The 27,302-nt window shown below is 41.0% G+C and overlaps 1 protein-coding gene across 1 annotated transcript; it reads right to left on the reverse strand.

The window, feature by feature from the left end:
* Window positions 1-892: 892 nt before the first annotated feature.
* MPZL2 (myelin protein zero like 2) lies at window positions 893-12,704 on the reverse strand. Its single transcript, XM_002754478.5, has 6 exons — window positions 12,525-12,704; window positions 11,365-11,531; window positions 10,871-11,081; window positions 8,564-8,711; window positions 5,010-5,085; window positions 893-2,701 (listed from the first exon to the last, which is right to left on the reverse strand). The coding sequence occupies exons 1-5, from the start codon at window positions 12,580-12,582 to the stop codon at window positions 5,022-5,024; spliced, it is 648 nt and encodes a 215-aa protein (XP_002754524.1). The 5' UTR covers window positions 12,583-12,704; the 3' UTR covers window positions 893-2,701; window positions 5,010-5,021.
* Window positions 12,705-27,302: the final 14,598 nt, after the last annotated feature.

Below are 27,302 nucleotides of genomic sequence, written 5' to 3' on the forward strand. Positions count from 1 at the left end.
TTCAGGTGGAAGCTAATTGCTCTCTTTTGCTTGCAAATTAAGTAGGCTACAAACTTGGAATATTTACAATTTTGTTTTATGCAGAACTAAATAATTGTGATGCTCTGACTGCATTCCAGACATGGTTTTTACATCTCGAGATTATTTTAGTTGAAGGTTCTCAGAATACACTCCTGTAAATTTAGAGTTCAGAAACACCTGGGAGATCATACAGCATAGATAAATATGTATTAGGCGCTTGTGGTAATATATACCACGAGCATCTTTGGTTCCTGTCCTTTTTAGTAAAGCTAGTACAGCATCCAGAATTGAGTGTTTATTAAGTTACTTTTCGTGGTGGCAATGATCATTACAGCCTGTGTTAGAGAAAAAGGGAAACTGGGATTTGTGTGTCTTTGGTTGGAAAAGCAAAAAAGTTATGTTATCACAGTACTTGAAGTGAGATGGTGTCATATACTTCTGAATAAGAGATGGTACAATAAGTAGGCTGCTTTAATAATCAGCCTCTTCCCTGGAAATTGCCACGTCAGTGAAAGCAGTAGGAGAATAAAAGTATGCTTTCGCTTTGGAGAAAAATTAATAACTCCATTTTTCAATTTCTGTTCCTTTACTAGACTTGAAACCCAGTAGTTTTCCCTATTAAAAGTGTAATGCAAAGTACTAAATGGAATCTTTGATACTGTTCTTTGAAAGAGCCCTCAAACTAACTAGTATTGTTGTGCCCAATTCCCAGCTATCCAAAGCAATGTGAAAATTCTGTGGAAATCCGTATATTTCTCCATTGTTGACTTCAGGTTGTCTCTACTAAGAAAACTTTTCAGTAAAGATAAAATATATATCCATCTGTTTCCCCTGCAGTGTAGAACTTTTAGATATGTATATACACAAATTATATAATTGATCATTCTTTATTACTAAAGTTTATTTACATAGTGTTTAATGCGTAATAAAAAATAAATTACAATACAAAAGTGCTCTTTAGGAAGGAGACACTAAACAACAGGCCCATATTAGTGTTTGACTATTTAGCCAAGACATCAGCTACAAATTTTGCTGGAAAAACTGTACATTTTTAACTACTTCTTCATTATGCTTATGGACCATCATCCAGGACATCTGTTTGGAGAAATATCCAGTTTTAATATTTTCAAAGGTTAGAATTGTGAAGAAAAAATATAAAATGTGATTAAAGGAAATACAGCCGTCAGATGTAATTTACAGTTTAAAACTGTGCATTAAAACTTCGCTTTTTTAGACAGTATAAAAGGCAGAATGAGCTATGTAATGAATTTCAGAATTGAGGTTTATATGTAAATCATACAAATTTTTTAAAAATAGTATTGGAAAAATATCAAGGTTCATACCTTTAAATACAGATAATCTAGTTGAAAATCCCATTTTGTTAAAAGAAATAACATCTGCAGCCTAAAAACTGAAAATATCAGTCTGTAAAGATTGATCTGGAGCCTAAACTTTTAGATGTTTTCTATCCTTTGAACAAATGCTTCTGTATTTTAAGCTTGGAAAGACACTGGGAAACTAAACACTTTTAAAAGGCACTTTTCTTTCAGTAGTCCACTTATAAAGTTTGTTTTATCTACCAGTACAGGGGAAAAGAAAGAATAAAGTTGGTTTTATTCCATTTAAAGTAGTTTTGGTATTTCTTTGCTCCATACCAAAGTCTTCCTCCCCCAAAATAAACAAGTGAATTACAACCAAAAAAAAAAATCAAGAAAAAGAAAAAAGTTAATAATTTCTTCCAGTTCTCAGAGAAATTATCATCATTTAGAGTTGATATTTTTTCACCAGCCCTGAATTGTTGTAATATACTATTTTAGAATCTTTTTATTAAACTGCTTACTGATCCCAGTCTGCAAATGAGCATAGACTTTGCTCTGTTATAGATCATTGAATTAATTGTGGGGGAAAACATAGTAAGCTAAACAGTCAGTCACTGCTCATGGAAGACCCACATTGCTGATTATTTTTCACAGCACAAAAGAAAAGTGACAAGTGATTCATCCTGCAATGTCATCTGCCAATCTTTTCCTATTTATGTAATCTTTTGTAGTCACTGTGTGATTTAGCATTGTGCTATTGTAAATCTTGGATTAATTAACATAACAACAAAATCTATCACCTGGAATATTGAAAAAATTTCAATCAAGCAAGATGCATCTCATAGTTAAGGAGAGACATAAAAATCAAAATGCCATTTAACAGTTTGAATTTAGGATTTACTGTTAATCAAAAACACCTAGGAGACTTAGCTCACCTTTTAATTGAGAATATGGGAAGGAAAGAAAGTAAACACATTACTTTAGTAGCAGGAGTGCTGCTAACAGAAATGTAAAAGGAAATACTATAACAGACAAGCTGGCTTTTATCCCCTTTGATACCAATATATGTGTATACAAGTCATAACACTATAGTGTTTTAAGGGCAAAAATATAGCTTCTTAGTTTATAAAACCTAATGAGCACTTGAAAAAGTTTACACTCTGAAATTAAAACCTTAATAATGAGGCTGTATATGACTGGTGATATGGAAGAGCACTGTGCTGGCTCCAGAGGTATGTTGCTTGTCTAGGTATGTGCTGCAGAACTGGTTGGAAAATGGGCCACAATTGGAAAAGCCAAAAAAGAGTTTCCGTTAACTTCAAGAAATACTGGGGTTCTTGTTCTTAGAAATCGTCAGCTTCCTAAAACACAAAACAACAGTTTAAATGGATAATATACTCGAAAGAGTGCAACAGGAGTACTTGGCATTATGAATGACATATATGTTATTAGATCTTCATTCTGAAGGGAAATATTCATATTCTCCCCCAATTTAATTTTCAAAAGAAGTTTTCTAATCCTTATTACATGATTTTCAGAGTTAGTATCCTTAAACCGTAGCCTCTAAGTACCTTGCATGGACACTCGCATGACCCACAACTTGCTCACATGCATACATTCCATATCCTCCCCACTTCTCTCTCTCGTTACAAACAAAATCAGACATACAGAAAAGTAGAGAAGAGAGCATGTGGAATTTACTCATCCCCTACATTTATGAATTCTTTCTTTTCTCACCTCTTCCCCCATCACCTAATTCTGAAGCCTTTTTTTTTGTTTTATTTGCTTTTTTCCCTAAGCTTTTAAAGCAAATTGCTGACATTTGCCCCTAAATACTCCAGTGATCAGTTTTCAAAATAGGTACATTTTCTTTCTAACTACAATACCATTACTAGACCTCATAAAAGCGAACAATTCCCTAATGTTATCCATATATTTAACGTTTTCATATTTAAGACTTTCCCAATCACCCCTCCAAGGCTTTGTTTACAACTAGTTTGTTCACACTATTATTCATCAGTTGGGGATCACACATTGGTTCACACTATTATTCATCAGTTGGGGATCACACATTGGTTCACACCATTATTCATCAGTTGGGGATCACACATTGGTTCACACTATTATTCATCAGTTGGGGATCACACATTGGTTCACACTATTCATCAGTTGGGGATCACGCATTGGTTCACACTATTATTCATCAGTTGGAGATCACACATTGGTTCACACTATTATTCATCAGTTGGGGATCACACATTGGTTCACACCATTATTCATCAGTTGGAGATCACGCATTGGTTCACACTATTATTCATCAGTTGGGGATCACACATTGGTTCACACTATTGTTCATCAGTTGGGGATTATGCATTGCACTTCGATTGTGTTTGTCTCTTAAGTTTCTTTTGATCTGAAATGTCTCCCATATTTATTTTCCATGACCCCAACTAGTTAGAGAATCCCTTTAATTTTAAAGAGACAATAGCCATTGGCTGGTAAAAACTCCCTTATGTTAAATTTGGTTTTCTGGTTTACAATACAGTCATTTTTCTCCATATTCTATTTTATAAATCTTTGCGGTCTTTCACTGGAGCTTTAGCCGATAAAAATGTGACCCTCTTTATAATTTTCTCCCATGTAAGAGAGCCAGAGTTTTACAGGATAAAGTTATTAATATCAAGAACTTTCTTATGAGTGTAAAATTTAAGTTTGCATATCTGGAAACTAAAATTTAAGTTTGCAACATCTAGAAATTAAAGTGTGGACCTATTTCAGAAAATGGGAGAAATGCTGAGCACATGAAAAATGAATTGGCCAGGAGTGGTGGCTCACGCCTGTAATCACAGCACTTTGGGAGGCTGAGGCAGGTGGATCGCTTGAGCTCAGGAGTTTGAGACCAGCCTAGGCAACATGGCGAAACCCTGTCTCTACAAAAAGTACAAAAATTAGCTGGGTATAGTGGCGTGCACCTGTGGTCCCAGCTACTTGGGAGGCTGAGGTGGGAGGATCACTTGAGCCTGGGAAGCAGAAGTTGCAGTGAGCCAAGATCGCACCACTATAGTCCAGCCTGGGTGACAGATTGAGACCCTGTCTCAAAAACAAAGAAAAGAAAAATAAATTATCCTACTTTTTAAGCCTGATGAACCTGAAAACTGGAAAAATAAAATTATATACTACTGAAACTGGATTCATTTCATGTAGTTATTAATGCCAGTAACTAAGTGAGAGGAGTTGAAATCAATTCCAAATAGTACAAAAGTTCTCCTGTAAAAAATGCGAGATATATCTATTGAGTCATTCTTTTAATACCATAATTGAGAAATAAGACTAAGCAGATAATAATCTTTTGATTTAAAAAATATTTATTTACATGTTGAAAATTTTTTATTTTTAGTGATAATAAATATAATCCCAAAGCCACAAAAAAACTTAGAATTCTCTCAGCTTTAATGGCAGTGGAGTCCAGCTTCTTAATCCTTTGCACAAAATACCCGCAAAGGAGGAGCCTTGCATAGACTAATAGAAGAGTTTTGTCTCCCTGACCCAGCTCCTCTAATTTCATATGGGAAACACCTAACTGTAAAGTGATCTGGGAGATCCTCCTTAGAGATGGGCTGGACACATTAGAAAGCTGAGGAAAGAAATCAACATATTTGTAAACCTTACCATCTAAAAATGTTAGTCTGTGTCTTCTAAATAAACAGAGACCTTTTTCTCTTGGTTGAGCCTTTCCTCTTCTTTTCTGTAACCAAGAAGCAGAAACCACATGTCAGGTGAACAAGACAAGAAGCAAGTAGGCAAATCCTACAGAAGCTTCCGGTAAGGTATTTTCCCCCATACTTTCGAAAGAATCATATGCATTTGGGAGTAGATTGAAGCTTACACAGAGCTAAACTGGTGATATCTAATTAATAATATTCACACCTCTGAACTTAAGACACTTTTTAGAATACAAGGGAATACAGTTTGGGTTCTGATTGGGCACTCCAGAGTTTTTAAGCAAACACCTATTTTTTTTTGAGACGGAGTTTCACTCTGTTACCCAGGCTGGAGTGCAATGGCGCGATCTCGGCTCACCACAACCTCTGCCTCCTGGGTTCAGGCAATTCTCCTGCCTCAGCCTCCTGAGTAGGTAGGATTACAGGCATGTGCCACCATGCCCAGCTAATTTTTTGTATTTTTAGTAGAGACGGGGTTTCACCATGTTGACCAGGATGGTCTCGATCTCTCGACCTCGTGATCCACCCGTCTCGGCCTCCCAAAGTGCTGGGATTACAGGCTTGAGCCACCGTACCCGGCCGGTCTCGATCTCTTGACCTCATGATCCACCCACCTCGGCCTCCCGAAGTGCTGGGAGCAAACACCTTATTTTACCATTAGTATCCCACCTCTAATTTATATTATTCAAAATAAAAATAAAAAGTTTTGTGTTGACCTAAGTCATCTTTATTGATTCTATTCAAACTATAAACCTCAGAATTGGGTTTGTTTAGGCTTCTTAAAATCAGTTCTGGTTGGCTGGGCACAGTGGCTCACGCCTGTAATCCCAGCCCTTTGGGAGGCCAAGGCTGGCAGATCACTTGAGGTTAGGAGTTTGAGACCAGCCTGACCAACATGGTGAAACCCTGCTCTACCAAAATTACGAAATTAGCCAGGCATGGTGGTGCATGCCTGTAATCCCAGCTACTTGGGAGGCTGAGGTAGAAGAATCACTTGAACCCGAGAGGTAGAGGTTGCAGTGAGCTGAGATTGTGCCATTGCACTCCAGCCTGGGCAACAAGCGAAATTCTGTCTCAAAAATAAAAAATTTTTAAAAATCAGTTCTGTTTATTTCAGTAAATGTTTATTGAGGAAATGAAATAAATGGTGCTGGAACCACATGCAAAAGAGTGGATTTGGACTTCTGCCTCAGCCATATACAAAAATGAACTCAAAATAAATCAAAGATCTAAATGTAAAAATTAAGACTATAAAACTCTTAGAAGAAGACACAGCCAGAAACCTTCATTATCTTGGGATTAGGCAATGGTTTTTTAAATGAGATAAAAGCACTAGCAGCAAAAGAGAAAAAATAAATAAACTGGACTTCGTCAAAATTTAACTTTTGTTCTTCAAAGGACATTATGAAGAACGTGAAAGACAACCCACAGAATGGGAAAAAATAATTGCAAATTGTATATCTGATAAGGAACTAGTATCCCTTAAAGAACTCTTACAGCTTTATAAAAATAAGTCAAATAATGTACCCCATATTAAATGGGCAAACTCTGAATATATGCATCTCCAAATAATGTATACAGATGACCAATAAGAACATCAGAAGGTGCTCAACATCAAGTCATTAGGAAAATGCAAATCAAAACCTCAATGAGATACCACTTGACCTCCACTAGATGGCTTGATTAGTTTGGGTATTTGTCCCTGCCCAAATCTCATGTTGAACTGTAATCTCCATTGCTGGAGGTTGGGGCCTGGTGGGAGGTGTTTGGATCATGGGGGCAGATCTCTCATGGCTTGGTGCTGTCTATAATAGTGAGTCAGTTCTCACAAATGGCTTGGTGCTATCTTAAATAGTGAGTCAGTTCTCACAAGATCGGTTCATTTAAAAGTGTGTAGCACCTCCCACAAACTCACTTACTTGCTCCTGCTCTCACCCTGTGAAATGCCTGCTCCCAATTTGCCTTCTGTGAAGGGTAAAGGCTCCCTGAGGCCTCCCCAGGAGCCAAGCAATGTCAGCGCCTTGCTTGTACATTCTGTAGAACCATAAGCCAATTAAATCTCCTCTCTATAAATTACCCAGTCTTAGGTGTTTCTTTTTATAGCAGTGCAAGAATGGCCTAATACATGGTTATGATCAAAAAGACAATAATGAGTGTTGAGGATGTGGAGAAATTGGTACCCTCATATATTGCTGATGGGAATGCAAAATAGTCCAGCTGTTTTGGGACAGTCTGGCAATTCCTCCAAAAACTACACAGAGTTACCATATAACCCAACAATTCCACTTTTAGGAGAATTAAAAATATATGGTCTACGCGAAAGCTTGTAAATGAATGTTTATAGCAGCATTAGTCACAATAGCCAACAAGTTGGAAAAAACCTAAATGCCCATCAATTGATGAATGGATAAAACAGTATGTGGTATAGTCACACAATGCAATATTATGCAATTATAAAGAGGAAAGAAGTACTAATACATACGATAACAAGGATGAGCCTTGAAAGCATTCTTTCTAAGTGAAAGAAGCTGGGCATAAAAGGCATAAAATCATATGATTCTATTTAAATGAAATGTCCAGAATAAGCAAATCCATAGAGACAGAAAGTAGATGAGTAGTTGTCAGGGGCTGGTGGGAGGGAATAATAGGGCGTGATAGCTAAGGGATATGAGGTTTCTTTAGAGGAGGGAGCTTAGTAAGATTCTGCAATTATGATTGTTGCACAACTTTATGAACCTGAAAAGGGTGAATTTTATGGCATGTAAATTTTATCTCAATTTTAAAATACATTTAATGAACACCTGCTATCAGCACAACAGACTTTTGTAGGCACTGACTCACAGTGACCCTGCTGATTGCCTAGCCCAGTGGTTTTCACAGATGTATGCTTCCCTTTGGCCGGGCGAGGTAGTTCACACCTGTAATCCCGGCACTTTGGAGGCCAAACTAGGCAGATCAGGAGGTCAGGAGTTTGAGACCAGCCTGACCAACATGGAGAAACCCCGTCTCTACTAAAAATAGAAAATTAGCCAGGTGTGGTAGTGCATGCCTGTAATCCCAGCTATTTGGGAGGCTGAGGCAGGAGAATCATTGGAACCTGGGAAGCAGAGGTTGTGGTGAGCCGAGATCACGCCTGCACTCCAGCCTGGGCAACAAGAGCAAAACTCCATCTCAAAAGAAAAAAAGTCTATAAATGTATGCTTCATTTTAAACATAAGGGGCTTTTTAGAAAAGCTTTACATAAGCAGATTTTTTTAAATCAACCCCCCCCCACACACACACACACACAGTAAATCCCATAAGGAAATTTTTGTAAACTGAAGAAACCTTTTGTAAAGTTACTAGTTCATACCTAATTCATCTGTCCTGCAAATGTGAACTCTTTTATATAGGATTAACTTAAAGGGAAGAATGTCTGTTCAGCAACTCTTTAGCCCCATTGCAAAATACCAAGAGTCACCATTAGAATGTTAGAACTTTCCCAGAACTGCCCCGCCTTACGATTTTATCTCCACCACTTTATGAGCTCTTTCGGCCCATCGCTTTTTCCGGAAATGCTGGACAAGGACCACCACAATTACTATTATGATCATCAGTGCACAGGCAGAACCAATGGCCAAAGCCAAGAAGTAGATCTCAGAGAAGCGTACTGTAAGGAGAGAAAGATTAGTTTAGGATTCTAAAAAGAGGAGGACTATAATGAAATCTAATGACATAATATAATATATCGCCTTGTAAACCCTACTAGCAATAGGAAAACCATACAGATACTTTAGTGGTTCTCGAAGTGTGGTCTTCGAAGTAAAAGCAGCACTTGAGAACTTGGAAATCTCAGGCTCCACCCCAGACCCACTGAATTAGAAACACTAGGAGTGGGGCTGAGCAATCTGTTTTAACATGTCCTCCAGGTGATTCTGATGCAGCTTTGAAAACCACTGGGTGGGTTGAACTACCTATGAGGTAAGGTTATTGCCAACCTCATCAAACCTAGTGCCCAACCCATTTCTCCCTGACTTCTCATCACTTTCACTCCATCAGTCATTTATTCAAATTTAGTAAGGGCCTACTACGTTCTTGGCACTGTGATAGAAATGCAAAGCCAAAAAGACATCACCTAGGAGCTCATGCCACTGAGAGGATAGGAAAGTAAATCAGTAACTACGGTCTAGTGGATAAATGACAGAAAAGGGAAACCAGAGAGTGGAGCCCCTAAGCCACAGTAGGGTCTGGTTCTGTGGTCCCTTAGCTTGATTTCTGATTAGACTTCAATAAGCCCTCAAAGCCAGAAAGGACATTAGAGAATGTCTAGCCTAGGAGTCCCAGCCTTGAGTCCATGAAGGAGGATGGGGAAGAAGGATGGAAGGTAATCTGCAAGCCTGCAGAGGCCATGTCTCATTGTGTATGTCTCTATTGTTTTATTATAGAGACATGGCTTTCATTTTATTAATCTCCAAGAATAAGTATCCACATATGTTTAAGAACCATTGATTTTTTTGTTTGTTTAACCTGTTCATTTTGCAGATGAAGAAACTGAGGTCCAAACTATTACATTATTTCTTTCAGTACTCAAATGACTTCTGTAAGGTAACAGCCTTCTATTGGTAGGGCATTGAGAAATGGTTTTAAACTGTGCTGTGAACGAAAGGGAATCACACCACTTCACAGGCTTGTATGTTTGGAGTAGTAATACTGTGCATTGGTTCAGAGCACACACCAGAGAGCACTAGGTTGAAATACCTAGCTGTGTGATTTGAAGTAATTAAGTTCTTTGAGCCTCAGTTTCCTCATGTGTAAAATAGAGATAATATTCATCCCTTGAGTTCTTAATAAAACATAAAATAATTCCTGTAAATTTTTCCATGCTGTGCCTATGCAAAATAAACACTCAATGTACGTTAGCCATTAAGTACAGTTCAGAGGTTGGGACACATTCACATTTATTATCTCATTTTATCCTCACCGTGATCCTCACTGTGTATTCCCACTTTACAGATGAGGAAAATAAGACTTCTTGATAGCTGGTAAATGGTAGCAATGACTCAAACCCAGATCTCCAACTCGTAAGTTTCGTGTACTTTGCTCTTTGTTACTTGGCATGGTTTTCCAGATTGTCCTTTATAGGGATGCAGACAATACAAGACACCAGTTTAGAGCACAGATTTAGATTCAGAGATGATTGGGTTTGAGTCCTAAGTTACTCCATTTATCAGCTACATGACTCAGGGAAAGTGATTTCACCTCTGTGAGCCTTGTTTCCTCACTGGCAAGATGGGAGGCACTAAATGCACAATAAACTGGTGAGACAGGTAAAGATTAAATAAAACACGTCGTGTAAAGCCCCTGACATCTGGGAAGTAGTAAGTGTTAATGACCATTATTAGTCCCTGCCTCCTAGAGTAGTGTGGGGATTAAGTGAGATAGTGTATGTCATGCACTTTTGACAGTGCCTGGCATTAGAGTAGGTACTCAATACGTATCTTGAATAAACGAGTGGGTGAACAGACCTATTGTAAGCCTTTTATCAAAGAATTGCTTCCTCTCCCTTTCACAGTCTCAATGCCATTTTTGTAACAGATTCTGAGTTCCTTTGCTTTACTTTCTGTTTATTTCCACAGTCAAACAAAGCCTTTCTCTTTTTACCCCAGAACTCTTCAGTCTCCCTCTGAGGCTCCCAGTTCTGAAGGGCTAGTCCCTCTCTCTATCCATCACAAAAGACTGTTGGTCTCTCTCGGCCATCACAAAAGATTGTCCCTTTCTTTTCTACAAACTCACATCCTTTCCAAAACCACTGTTCCCTGCATAACCTACCAGTTTGCACGACGCTGAGCCGGATCTCCCCTATCACCCCATCAACATCAGGTGGGTTCTTCACCTGGCAGGTGTATGTCCCATTGTCGTCAAACTGCAATCTCCTGAGAGAGATGGAGGCATCGTACCGCTGAGGGTTCCCATCCCAAAACACCCGGTCCTTAAACCGTCCACTCATGGGTTGGAAGGGATCTATGTGGTAGTAGAATACCTAGAGAGGGAAAATGGCAAAAGGTCTTTCTTACTCAGTACTTGGGCACGGAGGCCAAAATGGTAGAAGCGGAAGTGAAACACCAGCAAACCCAACTTTCCTGTCTGCAGCTCTGTCACTTGCTTTCCCCTTCAACGGCCTCTCAGTCTCCGTCCCAAGAATTGTTTCCCAGCTTAACCTTGTGTTTGCTGCTAAGAAAAATACTGGAAGGGAAAGGAGAAATGGACTGGCTTATTATTTCCCTAACCAAGGGTCCCCTGGAAAATGACAATAATCTACTTACAAACTGCTCAGGTCCCCCATCTAGAGGACGAAAATTCCAGGTCACTGTTAGAGCATCACCCACAGGGGCGAAGCTGGAGAAAGTGCATTTTAACCGAGCATCTGTCCCATTAACAGCCTCCAGCACCCGGGAGGTATAAATTTCCACAGCTGCTATAGGCCAAAGAGCTGCAATGAAAAAGAAGAAAAAGAAGGGTTAACAGGGAATGTAGGATTGTAAAACTCCTGCTGACACTTCCAAAATAAATATCTGAGTAAAGTGAACCTGAGATGCCCCAGCTCCCAAACTTCCTTCACCCAGAATCTACATACTCCTACTCATATGCAACCTGGACGCTCCCATTCCATGTGACAACTGAAATAGCACATAGCGAGCCTTCCTAGTGCTCTTACTTTCTCCATAGCATAATAGCCTCGCCTCGTGGTACTGACTTAACCGTCAAAAAAACTACAAACATCCGCAAATAGAATTGAAAGAATAAACAAAAAATTAAAACGAATCATAACATTGATTACACATTACATTATGTATTAAGGTTCAGCATTATGTATTGTATGTAAAGTGATCTCCTGGCGGGTAAGTTTTCCAGATGGGGCCTTACATGGATTCCTTACTTTTACTAGTCTATTGAAGAAATTGATTAATCTACTCCTGACGGCTATGTTTGCCTGCACTCCTGGAACCTTTTATACGACGTGGCATTTTTTTTTAACCTTGATATTTACATTTAGAATGTGCGTGTTGGGGCACTTTAAAACCACAGTAGGTCTGTCCCTAACAATCTCCACTCTCCTGGTGTTGCTGAGAGTCCCAGACAAGACCCACACACAGAAATCCAAATGCCAAGTCCTGCCGGCAGCAGGAGGTTGAGAGCAGACACACACACACACACACACACACACACACCATGTAACCTGAGATTAGAAAGCCCGCTCTGTGCCTGAATCACTGGCAGCTGAACACACCTAAACCTGTTCTTCCAAGAGCCATTCTCCAAAAACAGTTCACCAACTTTGGTTTCAGTAAAATCCAAAGTAAAACAAACTGCAACTGTGGCTCAGGCTCCCAAACAAAAGTCTTGCAACTTCTAAGACAATTAGCAAAATTTATAGAGTGGGCAGGGAAGGAGGAAATGCTCAGAGAAGCCCGCCGGCTCTTACCTGTGAGCTGTATGCCAAGGAGAAGCAGCACCGCACGAGTAGGGCTCTTGCCATACATGAGGGAAACCCAGCCTTGGCCCCAGAGACCAGACCGGGCAGACCCAGGGCTCCAACACCCTGCCAAGGCCACTCCTGGAGGAGCGAGGAGTTTGAGTTGAGTTCCTCACCTGTGCCTGTGACTCAGCCCGCTCTGCCTGTGCAGTTTTCTGAAATGAAAGGTGGGGCCCCAGCTCCTAATGCCCTCCTTCCTTTGCTCTCTCCCGCCCTCTACACTACGAGCACGAGCACGTCTGCACAAAGGTTCCAAACTGCCCCAGTCCTCTCTTTACTCTCAGTTAATCTGTCAGGGCTCTGGCCTCTAGATGGCCTCGGAAACAGCCAGAGGAGGTGGTGCCAGCCTGAAATGTCCCAGACTGTTATGGGTTTGGCCCCCACACGCCCTTTTAAAACAGGCTGTAGGCTTGCCTGGGAAATGAATGTTGAAACTATCTTGCAGTGATTCCATTTCTCAAAGCACCACCCCAGGGCCACATTCACCTAAGACAGGATTCTGGATTCACTACAATTTCAAAACGGGAGTCTGAATTCCTTTGGAATTTAAAGATAAATCAGGACACCATCCCTGCTCACTCACCTTGCCATCCCAGAGCAATCTGCAAAGTGCTCTCCTGCTGATCCTTTCACCCCCACAACGCCCTGTGAAGGTTCTCATTCTACCAGTGAGGACGCTAAGAACCCGAGGAAGGTAAATGATTTGCCCAAGGTTGTATAGCTACAACGTGGCAAAACCAGAACTTTTCTTAGAAGTCTAGCGCTCTTTCCACCAAATAACAGCTAATATGAACAATCAGCCAGGTGGCTCTCAAAGAAAAGGTTTTCATGGTAATTTTGTTGTGCCTCGCATTTCATCTGCCGTTTTTAGGACAGCTAAATGAGAAGTCTAAAGATTTGAGGAATTAAAACGGGAAAAGGGGCCTCCTTGTCTGGAAAGAGGGTGGGTCGTCCTTACGGATGGATGAAGCAGCGCAGAAACATCGGTAGGAGGGGGATGAAGATTGCACGTGCAGTTAAGAAGTAGGCTGGGCCAGGAACCTAACCCTGAACAGAGACAGACTGCCCTTATCCCTGGGTTAGCAGTCTAGAAACTCCAGCCCCTCATAAAATCTCCGAGCTGAACCCCAGAGCAGAGAGGGTGGCAGAACAAGAGGAGGTGGCAGGCTGCCTAGAAAAAATAAAACATCATAAAGAGGGAAGAAAAGAGAAAATTCTTCCTAAAGCGGGGAGAATACGGAAGTGCAGAAAACAAAGCAACAAGAGAAAGATGACACAGGCATGGAGCAAAAAACAGGTAGACAACCACAGAAGTCCATTGTGCTGGAACTAAGAAAACAGGCGCTGCCCCAAATGCAGAGCAGCTGTGTGCCAGCGGAAACCTGTTAGCACAGTGAGTGTTTCTGAAAACAGTGTGTGGCGCCTTTGTCAGCTTCTGGGTCAGAAAGGGACCTAAAAATCCGTCTGCTGGGGAAACCTTTCAAATGGTGGTGAGGAAGGAGAAGATACAGCCTTTCTGGTATGTAGGTCAGAAGAGTTCAGCTCCAGGAGCCTGAAAGAGAAAGAGTTAAGGAAACTTGATTTTAGTTGGCTTCCAGCTTTGCAGGGAAATGCAGCTACAGAGGAAGGAGAGGTAGAGGCAGGATTTTGAAGTCTACAGCGAACTGTAAAAATTGGTGAGAGGTAGAGTTACTAAAGAGCTCAGGGATGCAGTGAAAGGCAACAGGAGAGGAATCAGGGCAGGCAGAACTGAACAAACTGCCTGTTGTCAGGAGCAGAAATCCCTCCCCCAGGTAGCCAAGCGCCCGTGAGCTGGCTGCCAGCCTTGCTCTAAGGGGAGCAGCTACCCAGATCTCACTTCTCAGATGAGTTCAAGTTCTTGGCTGAGTGCCTGGCAACGCCCAATTCCTTCCAGCCAGCAGGAGCGGCTCCGCAGTCTACCACTTCCCCTCCCTGGGTAAGGAAGAGGCCAAGGGTAGAAGGTTAAGAAGAGAAAATGCTAAATAAAAAGCAGTTTGCCCCTCACAGCTTTCTGGACTCCACTCAGCAGGACTTAGACCAAAACTGAAGGCATCTGCATAAGGCCTAAGTTATACTTGTGTCTAGACAAATGGAAGAAAAGGAAGAGGGGTTCTGGAGATTCAAAAGAAGAAAAGTAAAGTTTTCGGAGACACCATTTTCTTTCTAAACTTTTCCAGAGAAAGATCCTGATTGTCATTTCAAATTGTGATACAACAATAGTTTTGAAAGAATCTCATCTGTCCCAACCCTCTACACATTTCCCAAAAATTAATTTCTAGGGGGATCTAAACCTTAGCCAGTAGGAGACTCACTGGGGGCTCAGGAGACAGAAGGGACAACAAGCCTGTATGAATATTTGTAAAAGTTGTCTTTCTCAACATCCCGGGCAAAACCCTTTTTTTTCACCTAAGATGAAATTAGCATTCTGTGAAGCAAGGAAAACAAATAATTTGGCTTTTAGGGTGATCAAATAAAGCATTTGTTTACTCAAAAGTTTCTGTCCACATGTTTTTACTAGGAAAAATTCAGACATACATTGAATATTTCTACCTGGGAGGAAATTATAGACGATAGGAAGGTGGAGTAAACAAATTACAACCACATTCTTGACTTTTAAATTCAGCCCTTAAAGGATGAATAGGAATTCTGGAAAGAGGAGAAACAAAGTCCTTCCTGTTGGAGCAAATGATGGGAATGTGGTACCCACAGGGACCGGCAGGCAGTGCCTCAAACCTGGAGCACAGGGAGGAGTGGCAGCCAGGTGGGAGGCTAGGTCCACCTGGGCAGTGTCCTCATTCACCATCCTGAGGAGTGTGGACTTGATCCTGACATATATACCCACTGAGATGGCTAATATGTGACCTGAGAAGAGCATCCCTAGAAGTAGAATTACTCTGGTATTTCCCAGAACCACTAAAAAGAAGAAGGAAAGCCTTGGGACACCAACCACCACTTACTCTTCTGGCTTTCTTTTTTTGTTTGTTTTTTTTGTTTTTTTGTTTCCCCGGAGACAGAGTTTCGCTCTTGTTACCCAGGCTGGAGTGCAATGGCGCGATCTTGGCTCACTGCAACCTCCTCCTCCTGGGTTCAGGCAATTCTCCTGCCTCAGCCTCCTGAGTAGCTGGGATTACAGGCACGCACCACCATGCCCAGCTAATTTTTTGTATTTTTAGTAGAGACGGGGTTTCACCATGTTGACCAGGATGGTCTCGATCTCTTGACCTCGTGATCCACCCGCCTTGGCCTCCCAAAGTGCTGGGATTACAGGAGTGAGCCACCGCGCCCGGCCCTCTTCTGGCTCTCTTATGGGCTCCTGGCTTGTAAGCCAGAATGAAAGTGTAGACCTAACATCTGTTTTCAGAAGACTCAGGGACCCCAACCTTCCCTAACCAAAAACTCCAATCTCTCATCCTTTTTTAGTACTTCCCTGGTTTAGAGAGCTTTTCAAAGATGAGAGAGGGAGGCTAGGCTGTCAAGAGTCTTAGATGAGACGTGGGCTCTTAACCCAAAAGAATAGTTGTGTTCTCTGTGGTCCTCCTCCTTGCCTCAAGTTTCCTAGAGATATTCCAAAACAGGTCTGGGCCTGAGACTGAGCCTCTATGAGTTTAGAAAAATCGTGGGAGGGAATGCTCTCCTGCCCCACCTCATTACAGCTGATATGCACCTCTCCAACAAGCCTCAGGCTCCTTTGGTAATTACAGAGGAGAAGCATCATGCCCTTAATAACTAGCCCAAAAAGAGACTCTGAAGTGGTTTAACCCTTCACTTATTCTCAAGGGAAGCTACATAGGTTGTGCAGTGATAGAGAGATGGGCATCTTTGAAGATAAATAACTTTGAGGAACCTCTCAGGAGGATAAAAGTATCTTGATAAATGAATTTATCTACCTTCCTGTTACCAATGCACGCCACATCTAAACGTGGGGGAGAATTTACATTATATTGCGTTTATTGGTGAACACAGCATCTCTTGTTATTCTCGCTCCAGTTATCTCTTGTTAAAATTGGTTACCATGACCAATTTTTTATTCTTAGGAAGTTAATTAGTTTCCTGAGGAAAGAAACAGCCATATCTTTTTTTACTACTATATTCTAGGAGGCATGAGGTATAGGAGCTGGAGTCCAGCCTGCCTAGACACGAAATAATGTAGACTCTTTGATTCCATTTATATGAAGTTATAGAATAGGCAAACTACCTTGTCATGAAAAAAGCATCAAAGTTGTGTTTGCCCCTGGAGGAATGGGGGCAGGGATTGACTGGAGGGGCATGAAAGAACTTTCTAGAATGATATTAATGTTCCGCATCTTGATAGGGGTTTGAGTTACACACTTGCCAAGATGCTTTGAATGGCATACACTTAAGACTTGTACATTTCATTGAATGTAAGTTTTACTTGAGTATCTTTTTTAAAAGAATTGTAAACGAATTCTAAACTCTCATTAATGCTGAAGTATTTATGGGAAGCATTCTGATGTATGCAGTTTAATTTAAAAATGCATCAAAAAACAAGATGCATTGATAAATGGATAGATGGAAGGAGGGATGGAAGGAAGGAAGGAAGGGTGGATGGATAGATGGAGGGATAAGGGATGGAGGGATGGATAGATATGTGATAAGTCAAGTATAGTAAAATGTCAGTTGAAGAACCTAGGTGGGGTACACAGGTATTTACTGTAAGATTCTTTAAACTTTTCTGCATGTTTAAAATTTTTCATAATGTTGGGAAATTTGCTCCTAAATTCACCAAGTTTCTTCAGCATTAAGTAAATGACAACACAAATTTAGTAATAAAGTGTTGGAGGTTCATTACTTTATATCATTCTAATTTAGACATACCTTAGAATGCTGGTAAATTTTAACAAATAAAAATGACCATTAATAATTTTAAATTGCTATTTATCAAGTGCCTACCATGTACCCAGCACTGTGGTAGGCATATTACATTTATTAGTTCTAATCTCCATAACTGTAAGATGATAAGCAGATATCTCCATTTTAGATAGATGAGGAAATTGAGACTCAGAGAGATTGATTCATTCTAATACCTATTGAGCCCTGTTGCTAGGTATTGTGCCAGATGCCACACAAGAAATTAGCGTGTACCCTCAAGTTGCTAACTATTTCTTGGGAAACACAGTCAAATAAATAGATAATTACAATGCAATCTGACAAATGAGTTGTTATCAGAGAAACACAGAAGCCAGGGTCTTTCAGCCAGCCTTGGAGGCACTGGGAAGGCTTCTCAAAACAGGAACCATCCAGTGTAGTTGGCCAGCAGCTACAGGCTCTACAGTCAGAGAAACATGGGTATCAATCAGAGGTCTATATCATTCATTCATTCATTTAAGAAACATGTTTTTGGTACCTTTGACATGCCAGGCATTTTCCTGGGCACACAAGGAAAAAAATGGTGAAAAAAGCGGTAAGGAGTGGTCAGGGAAGACCTCGCTGATAAGATGACACTTAAGAAATATCTGAATGAAGTGAGGTAGTGAGCCATGTGGATCAGCAGGAAGGACATTCCAGGCAGAGGAAACAGTAAGCACGGGACTTGAGGTGACCAAGGTGACCTCAAGGAGACCAGCGTGGCTGGAGCAGAGTGGCAAGAGGCTAAGGATAGAGAGGCATGGGGCAGACCAGACCACCAGGGGCACAGGGCAGCCATTAAAGTGTTATGAAAGACAGTCTTTGGAAAGGGAGAAAATATTTCATATTTGCAAATCACATTTCCGCTAAAGGATTAATATTTGGTATACATAAAGAATTCCTGCAACTCAATAACAACAACAACCAAACAACCGCATTAAAAAATGGGCGAAAGACTGGAATAGACATTTCTTCAAAATGAGATAAAATGGCCAGTAGGCACAGGAGAAGATACTAAACATCACCAGACATTAGAAACATATATTAAAACCACAATCCATTAAGATGCTATTATTGCATCCTTTAGGATGACTATTGCCAAAAAAGAGAGAGAAAAGAAGTGTTGGCAAGAATGTGGAGAAATTGGAATCTTTGTGTAGTGCTGGTGGGAATATAAAATAGTGCAGTCACTGTGAAAAATAGTATTACAGTTCCTAAAAAACGAAACAGAATTACCATTACCCAGAATTCCACTTCCGGCAAGTACTCAAAAGAATTAAAAGTAAGTACTCAGACAGATAGTTGAGCACCAACATTCAAAGCAGCATTACTCACAATAACCAAAAGATGGAAACAGCTCAAATGTCCATCAAAGTCAGAAAGGGTAAGCAAAATGTGGAATATATACATACAGTGCAATATTTTCAGCCTTAAAAAGAATAAAATTTTGTAAATTTGTTTAAGTCCTTTGTAGATTAGTTCAACCATTGTGGAAGACAGTGTGGCGCTTCCTCAAGGATCTAGAAATAGAAATGCCGTTTGACCCAGCAATCCCATTACTGGGTAGATACCCAAAGGATTATAAATAGTTCTATTATAAAGACACATGCACACGTATATGCACTGTGGCACTGTTTATAAGCAAAGACTTGGAACCAACCCAAATGTCCATCAATGTTAGACTGGATAAAGAAAATGTAGCACATATACACCATGGAATACTATGCAGCCATGAAAAAGGATGAGTCCACGTCCTTTGCAGAGACATGGATGAAGTTGGAAACCATCACGATCTGTACATGTACCCCAGAACTTAAAGTATAATTTTAAAAAAAAAGAAAGAATAAAATTTTGACACATATTTCATTATGGATGAATTCTGAATGTATTATGCTAAGTGAAATAAGCCAGTCACAATGGGATAGATACTGAATGATTCTACTTATATGGGAGCATCAAGAATAGTCAACCCCATAGAGACAGAAGGTAGAATGGTGGTCAGGAGGGGCTGGGTGAAGAGGGAAATGGGGAGTTATTGTTTAATGGGTATAGAGTTTCCATTTGGGAAGATGCAAAAGCTTTGGAGAGGGACAGTAATGATGGTTGCACAAGGATGTCAATGGTCTTAATGCCACTGAACTGTACAGTTAAAAGTGGTTAAAATGGTAAATTTGTTGTTATGTATTTTTACTACAATACAAAAAAAGAGAAAGATTATGAGATGAGGAGTAAAATTATCTGACTCATGTTTAAAATGATTACTCTGACTGCTCTGTGGGTATCTGGATCTGTCTCTTCAACCATTCAATGAGGATAATTAAGCCTTCCTCATGGGTGAGGATTGAATAAGATAGTGCAAATAAATCACTGAGCACATAATGGCACTCAATTAACATGATCTATTATTGCAATTATAATTCTTCAATTCTGAAAATACAAACAAGGTAGGCATTTGAGAGGCGAGCCCAGGTAGGGGCAAAAGTAGGTACAATGCCCAAGAAACAAGAGAAAGCATAGCCTTTCTGTCAATTAAAAAAGTTGTGTATGAGTGGAGAGAAAAGGAAAAGTGAATGACCCCCAAAGATGAGGCTGAAAATCTAATCAGGGGCCAGACCAAAAAGGCCCTTGGTAAGAATTAAGGAGTTTGGGCTTTATCTGGAGGGCAATGAGGAAACCTTGAAACTGTTTAAGCGGACAGTGATTTGATCAGATTTGTTCATTTAAAAGACCACTCCGTTGCAGTATGGAGAAAGGCACTGGAGGGGAATAAGGTCAGGCAAGAGGCTTCCAGGAACCCAGGCAGGAGATTCTTTTACCTGAACTGACATGGTGGCGGAGGGAATTGAGAGAAGTTAAGAGTTTGAGAGCTATCAAGGAGATAGAAAGGAAAGGGATTGGTACATGATTAGAAGTGGACATGAAGGATGTTAAGTATTGAAGGATAATTCTCAAATTTCTAGCCTAGATAACTGGGTGGAAAGTAACTGCCTTTCTCTGAAAAGAGAAGATGGAGAGTTGTTGTGTTTGCTGTTTCTATGGGGCAGCCAAGCAGAGATGTTCAGTACAGTTCTATTAAATAAAGTTTATGGGAGGCCATTGTTTTGAGTTAGCCTCCTGCACTAGGTCCCAACAGACCAGATCAAACTAGAACAGAGCCACTCATGCTAGGTGACATGATAAAACTGAACTCCGAAATGCGCCAGTTGAGAACAAACAAACAGGAGATTCACAGTAACCCATCAAAAGGGGGCAGTGTACCTGAGCTGATATGATAAGCAAGTGTCTTCGGTTTTTTGTTTTTTAGGTTTTTTGAGATAGGGTTCGCTCTTGTTGCCCAGTCTGGAGTGCAGTGGCGCAGTCTTCACTCATTGCAAACTCCACCTCCCGGGTTCAAGCGATTCTCCTGCCTCAGCCTTCCAAGCAGCTGGGATTACAGGTGTGCACCACCACCCCCAGCTGATTTTTGTATTTTTAGTAGAGATAGGGTTTCGCCATATTAGCCAGGCTGGTCTCAAACTCCTAACATCAGGTGATCCGCCCGCCTTGGCCTCCCAAAGTGCTGGAATTAGTCATGAGCCACTGCACCTAGCCAGAAGTTCCTTCTATTTTAACCCAAGAAGAAAAGTCACTTCCAAACCACCCATAGGCTGGGTGCAGTGGCTCATGCCTATAATCCCAGGACTTTCAGAGGCTGAAGGAGGAGGATTTCTTGAGGCCAGGAATTTGAGGCTGCAGTCAGGATATATAATCCTGCCACTTCACTCCAATATGGCCATCAGAGTAAGAAGCTGTCTCAAAAGCAAACAAAAACAACCACCCATTCACTTTTTGCTCCCTGTCACTGCTTTCTTCAGCCCCTTTCTACCTATAAAGCCAACCCCCTGTGGTCAGCTCATCAGAACTACTCTCTTCTAGAATTACAAATAAAAGTCAATTTGATATTTAAGCTAAATCTGTGGTAATTTTGTCTTTTGACAGTGGTGCCCCACACAGATCTGAGCTCTACAGAGAGTTTTGTACTGAAGACGCCCGTTTGAGGTCTTTCGCCCTTCTAGAAGGTAACTGTGAGAATGGGAATACACGAGATGGCCCGGGACCACAGTAGAGTGGGAAAGGACAGAATCTAGAGGCTAATTCCTAAAGGACAAAGGGAAGAGGAGATGTCCAAAGTCACTGAATAAGTGTGTCCAGAAGAACAGGAGAGAGGAGAATTACCGGAAGAGAGTGGTCACAGAAGCCACGGGAGAGAGGGCTTTAGAAACCAAGCAAATACACAAAATATCAAACGCTGTTAAAGTCAAGTAAAGCAAGGCCTGAAAATGTCTACAGAATTCCCCAACTGATGATTTTGGTGGAAGCAACTTCATCGGAAACGTTGTGAGACAGAGCCCATTTTGCAGTAGATTGAGGAGTAACAGTAGGACGTAGTTTACTCTCCAAAGGACAGAGCTTACAAAGGGGGCAGGGACAGAGGCAGCGGAAAAGAAACAGGAGAAAGAGGTTTTCAGATCTTGGTTTATATGTTGGTTCTAAAAAGGGAAAGACTTTAGCCTGTTAAAATGCTTTCAGGACTGAGGCCAAAGACAGGAGGAAGTGTACCTCTTGCATTGTTAAAAAGAGATAAAGAATGTTCTGGTTGCTTAAGTCAGCCCTGGCTCATACCTGTTATTCCACTGTAGTGATTAGTTGTGCGCCTTTTACGCTGTGGTGTTAGAGTTTCGAAGATAATTTATATTGTCAGCCTAGATAAAGGGGAGCCGCCAGATGGGCACAGGTACAGTTAACTTTGAAGGTAAAAGGGTTGGGACAGGAGTATTTTATCTGTGTGCGTGTGTGCGTGTGTGCGTGTGTGTGTGTGTGTGCGTGTGTGTGTGCATGCGCGTGCGTGTGCGTGAGTGTAATTTTATAGGGTTTTTTCTCCCCTGTAAGGGAGTTATCTTCTAGTGGTCTCTTTTTGTGTAATAGAGAAGGAACGTCACTGCCCTAGAGTGGAGGAGATGGAGAGGCAGAAGTCTTGAAAATACAGGCGATCCAACAGTTTTTGAAAGGTCCAGACTTAGAGATCAAACAGTGTAACCAAGGTCACCCAGCTAGTGACATAGTCAGACTCAAAACCAGACCTGCCTAACTCACAGTCAACTCCAGAGACAACTTTAACTCTTCAACATCAGTCTCCCTTACTCATTGGTATCTACCAAACGTGTCAACAGTCAGCCTGTAGTTGAAGGTACCAGCCACGCTTTGACCATTAGTGCCTTCCTTCCCGCCTCAGACCTGCACCTCCACCATTCTGGAAAGATTTTGAAGCAAAAGTCAATGAAGTAAACAGTAGGCATCCTTTTCTCAGCATCTCTCCTGAAAGAAAAGGTCAACGGGAAAATACCTGGAATTTTTGTCTACAATGAGATTCGCATTGTGCCAAAATCTCATTTTGTTCCATTTGCCTCCTATTAGTTTAAAAAAAAAATAGTTCTGAGCACCTATCAGGTGTCAGGCACCATCCTCAGGAATTCAAGGGTGAAAATGATAAGATCTTAGCCTTCAAGGAGTTCTTGGGTTAAAGAAAAAAAATTAGTCACAATACAGGATGACGTGCAATAATAAAGGAAATGCCAGGTTTAAATGATAGTACAGGCAGAACAAGCTCTACCTGGGAGCACAAGGGGAGCTGTCCCTGAAAAAGCTAAATATACATGGCATCTTTTAGCCAAGACCAGTTGACAAAAGAACAGGGGGCCTGTGTTAGGGTGAAACAGCACGGTTCACATAGGAGCAAGAAGTCAGAGGCTGGCTTTTGGGAAACACAGCAACTACCATTTGTTAAATAATTTTCTTTCTTTTTTTTTTTATTTTTGAGACAGGGTCTCAGTGTGTCACCCAGGCTGGAATACAGTCCACCTCCCGGGCTCAAGCAATCCTCCTGCCTCAGCCACCCGAGTAGCTGGGACCACAGGCACCCGCACCACACCCACACTCGTATTCTTTGTAGAGACAGAGTCTTGCCATGTTGCCCAGGCTGGTCTTGAACTCCTGGGCCCAAGCAATCCTCCCACCTTGGCCTCCCAAAGTGCTGGGATTACAGGTGTGAGCCACCACGCCCAGCCAATAATTTTCTTTTAATATCTTTACATTTCACAACAACCTTAGAAAGTATTTTATTAATCTCCTCATTTCAGAGATGAGGAAATGACACTAGGACATTTAGTAACTTGCCCAAGATCACGTAGCTGGAAAATAGTTCAACTGGGCTTTTATTCCAAACTCCATGATCCTTCCTCCACAAAACAAGCTTGAGACAGAAGAGACGGAACAGCAGGAAAGGACCTATTGAAGGTGACAGTCTTTTGTCTCCAATTTGGTCAAAGCGTTTTTCTTTGAAGTCTGGTGATGTCAGGGAAATTCAATAAGTGATGGAAATTTTAAATAAGTGTGAAAGAGAAAGGCGACAGAGACTTGTCAGTATGCCAAAGAGGTTTCACTTGTTTTCCGAAAATAACAGGCATTATTAAGGAGTTCTGTACACATAGAAGGATTTGAGCATAGGTATGCAAAAGTGGTTGCATGAAGCGCTCACTGAATCAGAACAGGAAGAGGAGTGGAGGAGAATCTGAAGGTTAGATGGAGTCTCCTCAAGAGGTATACCGTGCCAGGCAGAGTGGAGAAAGTCTCCACCTTTCTAAACACCATCAAACGTTTTGCTCTATCAGTACCACTGAGACAGTGAGCTTATGTTTGAAAACAGATGTAAGCTTTTTGGAGGAAAGCTGATCTTGCAAGTAGCCTACCTAAATAACACCAAGTGGATACTTAGAAGCTCAAGGCAAGACCTGACCTGTCATCTCCACCAGTGATTCCTGTTTTCCTTGGCCTCAGTCCCAGCACCTTTCTGTCCAGGGTCCTTGACTTACTGTAATTCCGCGTCTTGTCCTTTGCGCTTTCACAACAGTCATCTCAGGGGGGAACAGGGGGGCAGCAGACACATTTGGTTTGAGATAATATCATAAGTAGGAGAAGTATAACATCAATAACTCAAGCAATGGGAAGAACTGGCCTGTTTAAAACTCAGAATTGCAAGAAGCCTTGGAGACCTGTTACACTAACATCTCCTAGATTGTTAGGAGGTATTCCTCAAGACATTAGTAGGTGTTGAACAACAGAAGAGATTCTACACACACGGGAAAATGCTACATTAAACAAATAAAACAGATGTTGATTTGGTTTTAGCTACAGTACCACTCAGGGCTTTCAATGCGCTAACATGAGACCTGGTTTTTTACATCTTACCTATTAATCTTTCCAGAACTTTCTATTCACTGAAAAAAAAAACTGGAACAATGCATCTCAAAGTGTGGTCTACAGACTGCCTGGAAACTGTCACTGATCCTTAAGGAGATAGATACAAAACCTGCGAGTAAACGTTTAAAGTTATTACATGTACTTTGGCATTGCCACAACATCCGAAGCTGCAATCAGAGGACTCACTGGACAGCAGAACAGTGGAGGTGCTGCAAATGGCATGGCAGGGGGCATCATCGTGGATCTGCCAAATGCTGCAAAGCAGCAAAGGTGCTGAGTTAGCTAAGGCATTTCAGCCTTTCTACTTTCCCCTCCATTTCCCATTGAGGCCTGAAGCTTCAAGAGAACAAGCAGGTTGGACTTGTCAGTTGAGAAGCCTTTCTGGGTAGAAGGGGCAGCCAGCTGCTTGTCCAGGCAGACAGGATGTGAGTCTTCTCAGGTGAGTCAGAGCTAAAGAGGGAAGGCCTTCCTGCCCAGCTCAGTGAGGGAGTCCACCCTCAGCTTTGGAAAGAGGAAGACTCAGGGAAAAGTCCCAGCAACATCGCTCTTTACTTGCAGTTTGCTCCGATTTTATATGCCCTCTTGAGTGTCAATATCTGCTGAACTACGTTAGCAGTTACCAAGAGGAAAGGAGGCTTTTAAAGAAAGCCAAAAAAAATTGTCATTTAAAGTTGTCACCTTGGTACAAGCTTTTATTCTAATGATTCTGACATTATTCCAAACATTTCTTTTTTTTCTATTTTTTTCACTTTTTTGTTTTGTTTTTTTTTTCACTTTATTCCAAACATTTTTAGAACATTTTTAGAATTGTCCTAGGAGTTTGAATCATAATATTCTTCAAAAAATTTTTTTTCTTTTCTTTTTTTTTTTTTAAACAGTGTTTCGCTCTGTTGCACAGGCTGGAGTGTAGTGGTGCAATCTCTGCTTACTGCAACCTCTGCCTCCTGGGCTCCAGCAATTCTCCCACCTCAGCTTCCCGAGTAGCTGGGACTGCAGGCACATGCCACCATGCCCAGCTAACTTTTGTATTTTTAATAGAGACGAGGTTTCACCATGTTGGCCAGGCTAGTCTCGACTCGTGACCTCAAGTGATCCACCCGCTGCAACCTCCCAAAGTGTTGGAATTACAGATGTGAGCCACTGCACTCAGCCTGGAGAGCTTTAATGATGGCAAATCTTCATGCTTTTGAGAATGGGCTTGATTTTTGGACACATTTAAAAGTCATTTAGATGAAATCCAAAGAAAGTGAGAAAGTAAATGACCAAACCAGGCACTGATGATAAAACCATAAGAACGACGACTTGTGAAATGCAGAAATGGTCCCTGAGGATCCTTTAAAAGACAAAACTCTCTTTAAAGGCTCTTTAAAACCTGTTTTGTGCATAACTATAATAAGGGTATAATTTTTCATTTACTTTAAGGTCTTTCATCTTACTGAGTTGGATGTCTGTATTAACTGGCTCTTCCTAATTCTCAGATTAAGGCCTTTCATGATCTGTCCCTGCCAGCTAACCAGTCCCTCTTTCCCAATTTTCCAGGCTCCTTAATCCTTGGTCATCACTACGCCAAACTAATCATATACACTGTTCTTAACTCCACATATATATTTGTACATATGTTCTGTCTACTTTATCCACCTGATCAACTTGTATTTGCCTTTCAAAACTAAGCTCACATTCCATGGAGCCTTCCCGCCTTCCCTGTTCCCTGGACCTGGAGTTAATAGTTCCCTTAGCACCTTGGAACACCTTTATTATAGCCCTTGCTGCACTACATGGTCATTATCTGTTTACACATCTGCCTCTACTTTAGACTGAGTCCCTTCAGGGCAGGGTTCATGTCTCTGTAACCCCAACACCTAACTGCTAGGCACACAGTACGTGCTCAATACACATATGCTGGATGAGTGAATGCATGCATGCTTACTGAAGCATCTGTGTGCCCCACACCTCAGTGACACCAAGCAGTATGGAGCTCCCTCTGTTGGAACCTAAAGAATTTACTAAAGAAGTGGGGTGAAAACCTAAAACTCAGTCCCAGCTCTAACTCAGCTTACTTTTGTATCTAAGCGAAGATCAGGTCTAAGCCTGGGATATCTACACTGAACAAAACTTCCCATCTTCCTCTGTTTTCAGCTTAGGAGCAACCATGAAGCAAAGGAAACCAGGAGCAAAAGAAATCTGTATTATAATAGGTTCTATTTGAACATGATTTAACTAAAGCTAATGGATTGACTAAATAATAAACACGAATTAAATACTAATTGTCAGGTGTGTCTCCTACTTTTATTCATTCTTCTTAAGTTTTAATTACCAAGTTAATGATCAAGAATGGTACTATGTTGGGCTGAAACAGGATTTGGAATATACCCATTCATTCATCTACCAAATATTGTTTAAATTGAATTTTAAAACCGAGGCTGAATAATTATAGAGCACCTGTTATATATCCAACACTACGCTGAAAAAAATATATGAAGATGCCATATTTAGTTTCATAGAATTCACAGCCCAGGTAATAGAACCTTCCATCTGCAAAGCTCT

The sequence above is a fragment of the Callithrix jacchus genome, chromosome 10, assembly GCF_049354715.1.
Source record: "Callithrix jacchus isolate 240 chromosome 10, calJac240_pri, whole genome shotgun sequence".
Classification (NCBI taxonomy): Eukaryota; Metazoa; Chordata; class Mammalia; order Primates; family Cebidae; genus Callithrix; species Callithrix jacchus.